Source organism: Anolis carolinensis, chromosome 4, assembly GCF_035594765.1.
Source record: "Anolis carolinensis isolate JA03-04 chromosome 4, rAnoCar3.1.pri, whole genome shotgun sequence".
Lineage (NCBI taxonomy): Eukaryota > Metazoa > Chordata > Lepidosauria > Squamata > Dactyloidae > Anolis > Anolis carolinensis.
In genome coordinates, this window is record NC_085844.1 from 236,979,163 (window position 1) to 236,993,525 (window position 14,363).

General features: G+C 40.2%; 1 protein-coding gene across 1 annotated transcript; it reads right to left on the minus strand.

The window, feature by feature from the left end:
• Positions 1-31: 31 nt before the first annotated feature.
• atp5f1e (ATP synthase F1 subunit epsilon) lies at positions 32-5,477 on the minus strand. Its single transcript, XM_003228988.4, has 3 exons — positions 5,317-5,477; positions 2,765-2,895; positions 32-156 (listed from the first exon to the last, which is right to left on the minus strand). Exons 1-2 carry the CDS (start codon positions 5,346-5,348, stop codon positions 2,772-2,774), a joined length of 156 nt encoding a protein of 51 aa, XP_003229036.1. The 5' UTR covers positions 5,349-5,477; the 3' UTR covers positions 32-156; positions 2,765-2,771.
• Positions 5,478-14,363: the final 8,886 nt, after the last annotated feature.

The following is a 14,363-nucleotide window of genomic DNA, read 5'->3' on the forward strand; positions in this document are numbered from 1 at the left end:
ACTGTGTAAGGGAATATACATTAGAAGCATGTTCATAAAGTTCCATTTATTAGCATGCTGATTTACACATTTACAGAGAAACGTCAGAAAGCATGAAGCAGTTGTGTCTAGGAGCATAATCACCAGCTGTCATTTTGCCTACTAGACGATCAGACCCTGTAAGACAATTAAAACTTGGAATAAATACATGTTACAATGCGCAATGTGGCTTAAAACTCCTAATACAATAATTAAGACATTATTCTCTATACATTTGAGGTTTACAAGTTCTAATAAGTTATTAAAGCGAGCTGCCTTGCAAAACAAATCAATATAACTCACAACAGTTTCTAACCATATTTTAGTTATTCTATGACTTTCTAGCAGTGTTACATGGACTAGATATGTATTTTTTCAGCAGCAGACTTACTGAATCAATGCAAATTTGGTAAGTCAATGCTTTTAGGTTCTATGATTCAATGTTTCTATCTAGCTGGGTATAATAAATGGAATTAAGATTCCTGTTGAATATGGCATTAAAAAGAAGTTTCCTGTTAAATAGCCAGTAAAGGCTAGCTTTAGAAACCCGTGTTTGACATACCTTTATCAGTTCTATTGCAACTGAAACAATAGAAACAATAGAACCTCTGTTCCCACATAGCTGTATCCTCTTATTATATAATACTAGCTGTGCCCGGCCACGCGTTGCTGTGGCGAAGTATGGTGGTATGGGAAATAAAGTATTGAGGAATTGGTGGTAGTTAAGGTCAAGGGTAAAGGTTTTCCCCAGACATTAAGTCCAGTCGTGTCTGACTCTGGAGGTTGGTGCTCATCTCCATTTCTAAGCCGAAGAGCCGGCGTTGTCCGTAGACTCCTCCAAGGTCATGTGGGATGACTACATGGAGCAGCGTTACCTTCCCGCCGGAGCAGTACCTATTGATGCACTCACATTTGCATGTTTTCGAACTTCTGGGTTGGCAGAAGCTGGGGCTAACAGTGGGGGCTCTCTCCGCTCCCCCAATTCAAACCTGTGGCCTTTCGGTCCAGAAGTTCAGCAGCTCAGCGCTTTAACACGCTGCGCCATCAGGGGATATTATTTCCTAAAGGTTGTGAATATACAATATTTCTGATTGGTTTTTTTTGTTTGTTGGAGGCAAGTATGAATGCTGCAATTAGGAAAAATGATTAGGATGTAATGGCCTTGCAGCTTTAAAGCCTGGCTGTTTCCTCCCTGAGTGAATTTTTTGTTGGGAGGTGTTAGCTGGCCCTGATTGTTTCCTGTCTGGAATTCCCTTGTTTTCAGAGTGGTGTTGTTTGCGATATTTTATGTGCTTCTACTGTCTGTGGCCCTGAGAAAACAGAGGATTTTCCAGACTTTGATGATGGGAATACTTTGTTGGGAGGTGTTAGCTGGCCCTGATTGTTTCCTGTGTGGAATTCCCTTGTTTATTTACTGTCCTGGTTTTAGAGATTATATTGTTCTGCATTATTCTATCCCAGTAATTATTTCATATTAAAGAAGAATCTCACTTATCCAACATTCGCTTATACAATGTTCTGGATTATCCAACGCAGTCTGCCTTTTCATAATCAATGTTTTTGTAGTCAGTGTTTTAAATTCATTGTGATATTTTAGTGGTAAATTTGTAAATACAGTACAGTAGAGTCTCACTTATCCAACATAAACGGGCCGGCAGAACGTTGGATAAGCGAATATGTTGGATAATGAGGAATTAAGGATAACCCTATTAAACATCAAATTAAGTTATGATTTTACAAATTAAGCACCAAAACATCATGTTAGACAACAAATTTGTCAGAAAAAGTAGTTCAGTACTCTACTGTAAATACTACATAGCATTACTGCGCATGGAACTACTTTTTCTGTCAAATTTGTTGTATAATATGATGTTTTGGTGCTTAATTTGTATAACGATTACCTAATTTGATGTTTAATTGGCTTTTCCTGAATCCCTTCTTATTATCCAACATATTCACTTATCCTGCTGGCCTGTTTACGTTGGATAAGTGAGACTCTACTGTATATTGATAATCTTAAATTATCTGCTTAGAACTGGATTATATGAGGCCCCTTCTTCACAGCTGTATAAAATGCACACTGAAGTGGATTATATGGCAGTGTGGAGTCAAGATAATCCAGTGCAAAGCAGATAATATAAGATTATAAATGGGTTATATAGCTGTGTTGAAGGGCCTTGAGTCTACACTGCCATATAATCCAGTGCAAATTAGATAATCTGTGGAAGAAGTGTAAGTGAGGCCTAAATCTGCCTGTCCCCTAACTGAAACCTGGCTGTCCCTTGGTTGCTAGGCAACCAAGTGGGCAGAGATTAGCCCTCTAAACTGGCAGCAATTGGATAAAAAAAATTATTGCTCTCCCTCTAATTAGGACTTTATTTTTCTTTTCTTTTTGTTGTATCAACCTTGAGGCGTGGATGATGGGTTGTGTTGTCAAATTTTGAGGTTGGGGGGCCTGTACTTTTGTTGTTTTGTGAATTGCCGTGATGCCATCACTCTTTTATATATATAGATCACGATACACCCAAATCTTACTTGAGTCTATAAATTCTCATTTGAACAGTTAAACAGGATAAACATCCAACTGTCAAAGAGGTTCACAAGGACATTAAATCCCTAGTGTCTCTTTATGAATGTTTGAACCATCTGTAGCATTTAACACAGAGGACAGTAGAAGATACTATTTGGTCCTCTAAAAATGTGTACCACTACACTGAAAAAAGATCCCACAAAATTCTTCACTTACTTTGATATCATTCTTTTTTAGGTTTCACTATTTTTACATTGGCTCCTGCTGTTTTCTCTGCCTCTGCTTTAAATTGTGGTTTCAGTGCATCTCTTACTGCCTTGGCGCAAATTTGGGAATATCGGATGTAGCTGTAAAAAAAAGTATAAATCAATGGAATAACTGTTAAATCTCCTAATATCTATCTTTATTGTAACCAAACAACATACGGTTCTGCTTCCACACTTTCTCAAGTCAGGGGAAAGCACACATATACATTAATCACTGTGAGAGAAGACTAGAAATATTATTTATTTATTTATTATATTTTTATCTCCCTTTCTCCAAATATCAGGATTCAAGATGGCTAAAAATAATTATGACACAATGTAAATTAAAAACATAATATAAAAATGAAGAACAATTAAACCCTTTCTGTCAATAAACATGACAATATTTACATGGATTAAAAACTACACAGCAACTCCATGAATAATAAGTATGTGCTGTGATGTATGAACACATGGACTAGATTTAATTTCTCATTATTTAACCAGAGACCACACTGATTAATTCAGAAGCCAGAATACGACTGATATAGCTGTATGCAAGTAGGAAGAGGAAAGAAAGGCACAATATCAGCTAGATATTAAATGCTGAATAGCTCATAATCACCATCATCACTTATTTCTGTAGCACCAACACTGTGCTTAGTGCTTTAAAGAATAAGAAAAAGCTGTGCTATGCTATAACCTACAGACATGATACAGAAAAATGGATGGAAATGGAGGAGTGAATTAAGCAGATCTAGCAGAAATTGCCTTTTCTCTCCCTCTGAGGCCAAGGTAGTGTCTGTTGGGATGGAAGACCTTCATGGGATAAACCAGCTAGGGGTTTGCTTAACGAGTTATTGTGTGGATGTTTTCTGTCACAATTGAATCTTTGCTTGCTGCTTTAAGTTACAGCAGAATGCAAATCAAGGCCATGAGTCAAAGTTGACATGATGATAATAATAATAGTTTTATTTCTTACCAGCCTCTCCTCATGGCAGATTACAAAACAATTAAAATACATAAACACAGCAAAACAGTACAAATACACACACTATAACGTACCTCCATAAAAGTTACATACCAAAACATATCTCTACGAAATACATATTAAAACAGAGATTAAGCAAAGGACATGCATTAAAATTAATGTTTATGTTTAAAGACTGTCTGGGTAGGCCTGCTGGAAGAGACATGTCTTCACTTGTGTTTTAAATTCCAACAGTTCATTTAGCTGCCGGAGCTCTACTGGCAGGTTGTTCCACAGTCTTGGGGCGGCCAATGAAAAGGTCCTCTGGGTGGTGGTTGCCAGTTGGATTCTGGCTGGTTGGAGCAGACTTCCTCCTGAATACCAGTGTGCAAGGCTGATTGCATGGGAGAAGGCCATCCTTTAGGTAACCTGGACCCAAACCATTTAAGACTTTAAAAGTCAAAACCATCACCTTGTACTTGGCAAGTACAAATATGATAGCAAGTAACAACATTCATTGAAGAAACATAAGGGCCACGTGCTGCAGAAAACAACTTGAGGCTCCATATTTCCCCGGGTTTTCAGAATACAATTTGCACATACAAAATCCAATGACCCAAACTAGCCTCACTATCTCTTAGGCAAGACTTTTTTGACCAGGGTTTTAGGAATATGCAAGAAACAAAGTATGTGTAATGGTAAGAAATAAATTTTGGGGGAGTGTAGATATATATACATGTAGTATCCCTTATCCAACATACCTGGAAGTGTATTGAACTTGGGCGGGAGGGGATTCTGGAATATCTGTACAGTACAGTCTCACTTATCCAACATTCGCTTATCCAATGTTCTGGATTATCCATCACAGTCTGCCTTTTAGTAGTCAATGTTTTCAATACATCGTGATATTTTGGTGCTAAATTTGTAAATATAGTAATTACTACATAGCATTACTGCGTATTTAACTACCTTTTCTGTCAAATTTGTTGTACAACATGATGTTTTGGTGCTTAATTTGTAAAATCATAACCTAATTTAATGTTTAAGAGGCTTTTCCTTAACCCCTCCTTATTATCCAAGATATTCGCTTATCCAAGCTTCTGCCGGCATGTTTAGCTTGGATAAGTGAGACTCTACTGTACATGTATTTGCACATACGGTATGTACGGTATCAATGGGAAGGCTCTTCTTCCTGCAGAGTACGGATGGCATTCTCAAGCTGCGGCCCCCCAGCTGTTTGGGCCTCCAGCTCCCAGAATTCTGACCATTGAACAACCTACGAGGGCTTCTGGGAGTAAGCACTATATGGTTCGGGTCCTGTCTGTCTACTGACCGCATCTCTCCTTATGAACCTGTTCGGGCTCCGATCAGTCGGAGATGCCCTTCTCTCTATCGCACCTCCCTCACAAGCGAGATTGGTGGGGACGAGGGAGAGGGCCTTCTCGGTAGTGGCCTTCCGACTTTGGAAGCTTGCCCACCATGCCCTGCCTCATGCAGAGCCCTAGTGGCCCTATCACTGAGCAAGAGGAGCCTGGAGGGGAAGAAGGCCTCACCTGAGCCCGGCCTGCCTCCAATACGCCACCATGGCTGCCACAGAACCGACTGCAACTCCAAACGCCGTCGACTGAAACCGCAAGGTCAGGCTGAGGAGGGTAGAAAGAAAGCAGAATTCGGAAGTAGAAACCCGGCCGACCAATCACAAGCAACCTCGCCGGGGAACCGGCCTGTCAATCACAAAGCAACGGCTACTCTCGCGCTTCCTTTAGGGAAAAAAGCAGCAGCCAATCGGATGGCAGCGGCTGTGCGACCGGGCGCTCCTATTGGCTGGGCGCAACGGCGCTAATTCGGAGCTTCCCTGCGCTTCAAATAAGCGAGAAGACTGACACACTCGCGAGATGGGGTTGCGTCACTTCCTCTTATCAGGGCTCTCGCTGTTATAGCTGTATCCCTGTCGATAGCAAGGTAGGTAATATAGCAGTGCGCCAGGGAGTTTGGACTTCAGCTCCCAGAATCCCTGATCATTGGCCAAGGCAGCTGAGGCTTCTGGGAGTTGGAGTCCAAAAATCTTGAAGGGACCTTTGATCATTTTAGTCACCCTCCCTTGGGCACCTTCCAGCTTGTCAATATCTCTTTTTGAACTATGGTGCCCAGAATTGGACACAGTATTTCAGGTGAGATCTAACCAAAGCAGAATAGAGAGGCACCATTACTCCCCTTTAGACACTTTTGATGCAGCCCAAAATCCCATTGCTTTTTAAGCTGTTGCGTTACACTATGGGCTCATGTTCAACTTGTTGTCCATGAAGACTCCAAGCCAATCCCGTATCTTTGTATTTCATTTTTTCAGCCTAAGTGTAGTATCTTACATCTGTCCTTGTTGAAGTTCATTTTTTTCCCCAGTTTTTGGCCCAGCTCTCTAATCTGTTACGGTCATTTTGAATTTTGATCCTGTCTTCTGGAATATTATCTATCCATCCTAATTTGGTGTCATCTGCAAACTTGATAGGCATGCCCTCTAAACCTTTATCCAAGTTATTAATAAAGATGTTGAACAGAACTGGCCCATGACCAAATCCTGCAGCACTCCACCAGTCACTTCTTTCCAGGATGAAGAGGAACCCTTGGTGAGCACCCTTTGGGTTCGCTCACTTAACCAATTATCAATCCATCGAATAGTAGCATTGCCTAGCCACATTTGACTAGTTTGATTGCAAGAAAGTCATGGGGGACTTTGTTGAAGGCCTTACTGAAATTATAATATGCTACATCCACAGCATTCCCTGTATCTACCAAGATTGTAATTCTTTCGAAAAAAGAGATAGTTAGAATCTCTTCACACTAGCCTATTTTCAGCAGCAGCAACAAGAATTTTTAACTTCAGCCATAGAGTCTGATGGCTCCCATCACACCCCAGAGAACTACTTCCAGGGTGGCTCTGTGACTGAACCTCTGCCACTGCCAAAAAAATGGTGGCAACTGATGACAGCAGGCTCCCCATCTTTCCAAGTAGTGCACCTATAATGGAATATTAATAAATGTAAGCTGTTTAAAGAGGCATATATGGTATAGTGCAACAATAACCTCCAGAACATAAAAAGATACAAGCATAATTTTTCAAGAACATAGAAATACTCAGACAAAGTGCTGGAGAAGTAGCTGATCTAACAGTATTGCAGCAGTAAGTCAACAAGCATACAGACATTCTGTATTGTTGATAAATCACAGCTATGGCATAATGTAGTATTATTGCATACATAATAATCACTTCTAAAAATCAGGTTAATTACACTGATTAGCAATTAGTCTATTGGTAAAAGATAACAAAGGGAAATAAGCTAGATAGTTAGCAATAGACCATAACAATAGTCTTTTGTAACTACCTAAGGTACCTATATTAAGGCACCTTTTAAAGATTTGAATAAGCGTATTTAGTGCTTCCAACTTTTTTTGGGCAAATCTATCATCTGCTATTTAAATTGTGTTCAAATTTTGACTTCCAAACACAGCTATTGAAAGGCAAAGGAGCATTGCCAGAAAATGTTGGTAACTTTACACATTATTTTGCACACATTTATGCAAATGTTATAACTCTCAATATAGATTAAATTCTAATTTAAAATGTTCCCTACGTTGTTCAGAAAAAATTGACAAAGAAACAGTAGTTAGACAAAGAATCTTGTGAAATGAGCCATTTGTTGTGCTGCACATTACATAGGCTAGAATGGATAGGCTGAAGATGATGGAAGGCTTAGTTCTTTGCAGTGGCTGAAAGTTGTAGTAGAAATCTGGTTTGAAAAATCAGGAAAAGTGTGGGTTGTATCTTCCTGTTCAGCTGCAGAAGCAAAGTGTGGATCATCCAGAGAGACTGAGGAGCTATGAGGGGCATCTTCAACACAGACTTTGGGAGTGTCCAGGATGGTGGGAAACACAAAATCAGAAACATCCAAGGAGCTAGAAGATGATGAACCAGAGGAATACTGAGATATCAGTGCATTAATATCAGTTAGGTCTAGTGAACCGGAGGAGGAGGATGACGACGAGGAGTGATCTGGAACCTCCAGAGGAGTTGAAGGTATTTTGTAATGGAGATCTTGTAAGTCTGAAGAGGATTGACTCGAGAGTTCCAAGGAGGAGAGTGATTTGGGATCAGAAAGATCCAGCGAGGTTGAAGTAAGACTAGAGAGGTCTACCGACACTGTGGAGCTGACACTAGAAAAGCGGAGAGAGTCAGAGGAACTGATGCTAGAAATGTCTAATGAAATAGAAGAGCTGAGACTGGAGCGCTCCCAGGAACCAGAGCATTCCGGACTGGAGAGGTCTAAGGAAATGGATGAAGAGGTGCTGCAGGAATCCAGGGAGGGCGAAGATTCAGGACTTGAGAGTTCTGGAGAAGATAAGGAAGCAAAACCAGAGAGGCCCAGAGAGGAGGAATCACTGTCACTGGAGCAGTCCCACGACTCCGATGAGCTGGGGCTGCTGAGGTCAAGAGAATCGGAGAAGGCAAATCTGGATGCAAATTCCAAGGACGGCAAAGACTCAAGGTGTGACTGGTCCAAGGAGGCAGAGTAGGCAAGGCCAGAGCGATCCAGGGGGGCAGGAGGTCCAACTCACAATGGCAGGACAAATCTACAGATTAGTTTGCAGTTTTACGACATCCAGGGTAGTTTTATCATTTTCATCATTCTAAGACCTAGGAAAACGTGAAAAAAGAGCAATCATTTCAAATGCAATTCACAAATTAAGTATTCCATATTTCGATTTAATTATTAAAAGTAATATGCTAATAATAAAGAACCGTAAACCACTCCGAGAGCAACAAAAAGAGCATACAATGCACTCTCCCTTCAGTCAATGGTGAAGGCTGTCCTGTATGTTGAAGGTCCTGTAGTCCAAGAGTCGCTAGCTAAGGAACAAGCAAAAGAACGGGATTTTTGCCATTTCCCCTTGCAGCTTATTATACTGCATCCCATCCTCTCCCCACGGTTGTGGAAGGTTATTGCATGCTCTGGGGTCTGTGGCACGATCAAAATAACAGATGGAACCCACAAATAACTGCCATTTCAAGACTTGCTAGGCTTTTCTAGACAGTAAAATAATTACTGCTTTGTTTGTCCGACTTGCAATAATACTACAATGTAGGGGAATTTATTGGACAGTATACCAACTCCAGCCTCTGGGTTCTGGAAGGGCACAATAAAGGACACAAAAACACATTCATTTGACTGTGGCTCCCCTTCTCCCTGACTTTAACCTGATGTTTCAGATTTTTTTCCAGGATTTTTGGGGAAAGGAGTAAAACCTTTGGGGAAAATCCCAAATCAAGGAAAGAAGATAGTTTGTGCCTGGAGAGTATCATTCTACCATTTACTTTTCCACATTCTCTACTCTTACCTAAGAGGACGCTATTCCCCTGACAAGCTCTCCCGGTGTTTTCTGCATGACTTTCCAACTCTGACTAAGGTGTATCAGATAGTTGCCGTTATATTATTTATATCCCATCATTTCCCCAGGCCTGAAAGATACCTAAGGCTGGAGCCACTTTGTTCAGGTCTACATTTCAGAACAGGAAAATTCACATTTCTCTTTCCAGATAAGGGAAGAACACTCTGTATATATTCACTGAAGTCTATTTATGATTTTGTTACCTGCTCCTAGATGGAACAATATTAAGAATGCCTTTCTAGGGCTTAAACCATGCAAGCCTTCCAGATCCAAATGAAGCCTTGAATATGTCTGAACTGCAGAAGCTGATTTCTGTAGAGTGGTGACCCTCAAAAACTCTGTTGGTTTGTCCTGCAGAAAGACTGAGAAGAGCAGTTTTGAGAGTTTGTCCATGCACATTCTGTATTAGTTCAATACCTTAAGACAACATAAAACTGCTTCAGAAAACTGAACTGCCAAATCTGTTCTGAGTATAGAATGATAATGAATAATTAAGCCAGAAGTGCAATCCTGTGGATCCCAAGAAGCTGGGTTGTGGTTGAAATGTGCTTTGTCCATGGAGAGGAATGCCTGCCCCACATGGCAGGGAAAGGCTTTAAGTGTAAAAGGAGCTTTGAAGGACACCTTCTATCCTCTTGTGACATTTCTTATCTCACTGCATTGTCTTGGCACAGCTCGTGCCCAGATGTATTTATAATCGAATTAACATAAGCACCATGTACTGAACTCCTACTGAGGTCAACCTCTAGTCTCGACAGGTGTCTGCAATCCTTCCTTTGTGATCAAAGGAAGCCGTTTTCTTACCTCTGACTTTAGGACTAGCGTATGTGAACCATTTTCATGAAACTAGCATCACCTAACATTAAAAGCAATGTCTCAATAACTTTCTTATGATTTTCAAGCTCATATATATATATATATATACCATTGGTCTCTTTAGTGTATGATTGTCTGATTCAGTTGATGGGAATGATCCTAAATCCTAGGGAAAGTCCTCCTCACTCTTGGCAAGATGGCCATCTGTCGGGGGTGCTTTGAATGCGATTTCCTGCTTCTTGGCAGGGGGTTGGACTGGATGGCCCATGAGGTCTCTTCCAACTCTACTATTCTATGATTCTATATATACCAGCTAGGTTAGCTTCTGAACCCATTATTCCCTCTATATAAAACATGTGCCATATGCATTTTTTAAAACCCTGACAAGTATGGGGTCTCAGCTAATGATAATAAAAATACAGTAAGTGTGATTTACTCCAATGACATCATCTTTCTTTCCTAGATGACCATGTAGTAAAAGTTAAGCATGTTTTTGTCTCATTTATTTAAGTGGAAGTGACACGCTGGCCTCCAACTGACAAGAGTTCTTCCTTCACCCTGGACTTCCCACAGATATATATAAACCTTCCTTGCTGAGTTTCCCCATACCTCACAACCTCTGAGGATGCCTGCCATAGATGTGGGCGAAACGTCAGGAGAGAATACTTCTAGAACATGGCCATACAGCCCGGAAAACATACAACAACTCTGTGATCCCGGCCATGAAAGCCTTCGACAACACATTGACTATAGTTCAGTTGTGTTTCTAACATTGATTGCAATGTAAGTAAAAATGGGAAGCTAATGATGGAAGGTATTTTATTATTAATTTAGAGTGTTTCAGTATCATTTCTCAGCCTGCCAGCAACCCTGAGGCCGTGTACAATGGATGATGCAATATATAGGGAGAAAAAATGGATAAATATAACACAAATAAATAAATAACAATAATTTTAACATAAGTATAAACCCTCCCTTTCCTGACAGTACCGTTGAAGAGCAACAGGGGAATTTACACCTTCTCTAGGTGCTTAGTAAGAGAAAATGAATAAATAAGCCAACACCTATTCACTTATGTGTTTTAAGTCATGCACGGCTAATGCCTAATAGGCAAATGGTTACTGTGATTAGTCAGAAAGATCCCACCCTGAATTCCAGCAAGTTGAAAATCCCTGTGCCCCTTCAAACTGGCTTTCTTTTCCACTGTAGTTCAGCTGTGAGCCCTCCACTGCTAAAATGCCTGCTTTGACAAAAATACACCATTCAGGACAATGACTACTAACAAAGTGCACAAAGATTTTAGAACAGCACATACCTCGGATAGCTGGGGATTTGCTTTCGTTCTCCTCTGATGTGAGCCATGTTCAGCTGGGCTGCTAAAGCTCTGTGCTTTTCTCCTGCTAATAACCCTAATCTTTTTTGCCAGCTCCTGGGCGGGAAATTGTTTCCTGCTGATTTAAATACAGGTCATCAGAGAATAAATCTCCTGTGGCTTCAAGGCAGGAGTTGGTGCCATGAGGAGGTGTTGAATGCTGCTTGACATCAGCTGCAGAAAAGCCTTTGACATGTCCTGCTAATGGGAGAGGACTTTGAAAGGTGGAGGCACTGAAAATATGCCGGTGTCGTTTTGTGCCTTCCACGTTGACTCAAACATATGGCAATCCCTTTTCAGGGTTTCGTGATATGATTTGTTTAGAGGAACTTTTTAATTGTCATTTTTTGAGGCTGAGATAATGTGACCTGCTCAAAATTTCCATACCTGCCTGTGGGTCTTCCAGAATAATATAACAAAGTATAAATAATATAACAAAGAGAGTTTTGACTCCAGGGAAACATCCTTTAAGTAAGCTATAATGTCAATGCTAACTGGCCACCGTGAAGTTCTGAAAGACCTGTATCGCCTTGCCCAGCCATTTGAAAATTTAAGGCAAAAGACATGGTTTGTATCTTTTTGTATCCTATTACATTCTGTCCCAGTCCCACAACTGTATACATATGCTTTATACCTGAAAGCCTTAATAATACTTGGCACTACATCTGAAGAAGTGGGTTTATATCTATTAGAGCTCATGCTAAAACCAAATCCAATCCAATTAGTCTTAAAGGTGCTGTCACATTATTATTTTCCTCCCATCCCTCCTTTTTGGATTGGAATATAGCAGCCTGTGAGCAAAACCATGAGCTTGAAGGGAAGTCATAGGGAGGAGGGAGCAAGCTTGTTTTCTGCTGCCCTGCAGACTAGGACATGGAACAATGGCTTCAAACTGCAGGAGAGGAGATTCCATCTGAACATCAGGAAGAACTTCCTCACAGTGAGAGCTGTTCGACAGTGGAACTCTCTCCCCCGGGCTGTGGTGGAGGCTCCTTCTTTGGAGGCTTTTAAGCAGAGGCTGGATGGCCATCTGTCAGGGGTGCTTTGAATGCGATTTCCTGCTTCTTAGCGGGGGGTTGGACTGGATGGCCCATGAGGTCTCTTCCAACTCTACTATTCTATGATTCTATGATTCTTTGCAAATTGCATAAAAAGCTAATGTCATGGAGGAGGTATTGCCATGGCACTCTCCACTCTCATTCAGGCTGAACTTCCAGCCAAACTACACATAACATAATCTCTGTTCCTATTCACAGGTATAAGTGTACTTGGTATTTTTAAACATGATCACTTTTGCTAATCGCAGTTTTGTTTTTGTTTTTTAAAAGGTTTTCTTATTACATCCTCAATACATTTCACCTATCCAAATCTACTCATTGCAGAAGGGAAGCTGGTGATGGCACTGAAAATAGCTTTTGGAGTGGCAGCATTTTCATTTGTGAGAGGGGAAAGAACTGAAGTCCTTACAAACGTACCATTGTCTGAGCCAAAAACCTACACAGCTGATGCTTCACATTTTTCCAACACACACATATACAAACAGATGTTTACTATAGAATTCGCTTGGTCATGATGGAGGTACAGAGAACATCACAGAGACCCCTGGAAGGTTCATCCAAGAATCCTGCTAACGGGGAGGAATCATGTAGCCCTACATATGTTGCTAGACTGCAACTCTCAGCAGCTATTGCTAGTAAGTCAGTTGTGAAGTGTGCTAGGAAGAACAATCTAGCATCTTCTGAAGGGCCAGCTCCCATCCCATGCTGTAATTGCCAGGCTAACAGGAAATAGAAGTGCCTTATTCAATACTTAACTGCTGTGCCTTCAGGTCCTTAGGCATGGCCTTTCTTTAGGTGAAAACACATAGAAAATGTTGCTTACTGGATAGCATATAATAATAATAATAATAATAATAATAATAATAATAATAATAATAATTAATTTACTCTGTTCTCAAGGCAAGTTACAATGTCTCTAAAACATTATATATATATATATATATATATATATATATATATATATATATATATATATATGAGAGAGAGAGAGAGAATATGTTAGAAATGTCAGTGCTGACAAAATGGCAAGTTATTGACTAGCAACTGTAAAAATAGAAATATACAGGACAGGTAGGTTGCCCAAGAACTGATGTTCCGTATTGGCTGGAGTCACAACCTGAGAATTGGGAGATATAAGGAGTTTTTACTTCTCTGGTTTTAATTATTTCAATTATATTGTTTATTTGTTATATGTTTTTAATTGTGTTGCTATGTAATCTTGTTTTTGCTGGGCTTTGTCCCCATGTCAGCTGCCTCAAGTCTCTTTGGGGAGATGGGGCGGGATATAAGAGTAAAATTATTATATCATTAGTTTCCTCCCCTGCCCCCTTTCCTTTCATATGCCTTGGAAGATAGGAAAACAACAGAACGATTGAAAAAGAATGCATTTCAAACAAAGTATATAATTTTGTATTACATTCCAAGATAGAAACCTACATCTTACACAAATTTAAATATTAAATGAACACAGAATGCTTCAAGTCTGCAGATTATCAAGACACTGGCAGAATGTGATAATCATAATTTTGGAAATGTAACCATCACATTTTCAGAAGTGCCAAACTCATTTTAACTGTGGGCCACAACAGCCTCATGGTTGCCTTCAAATGCTCTTGAATTCATGAACAGAATCCATGGATATAGGGAGGGGGGGGGGGGGACTATACTTTTTTTTTTTACATCGTTGTCTGTGCTCTTCAGTTTTAATCCAATTTGAGTTCCTAAACGTTACTGAGTGACAACTCCCATCATTTTTAATTATCTGCCATGCAGACTGAGAATAATGGGAATTGCAACCCAATAGCTCTTATGATTCTGAGGTTGGGGGAAAAGTTGAAAGAAATTTTAAAATCAGACATTATATACAAAGTCTTGCATCTAAATTCAAACCCCACTATCCTGGCTAAACAGA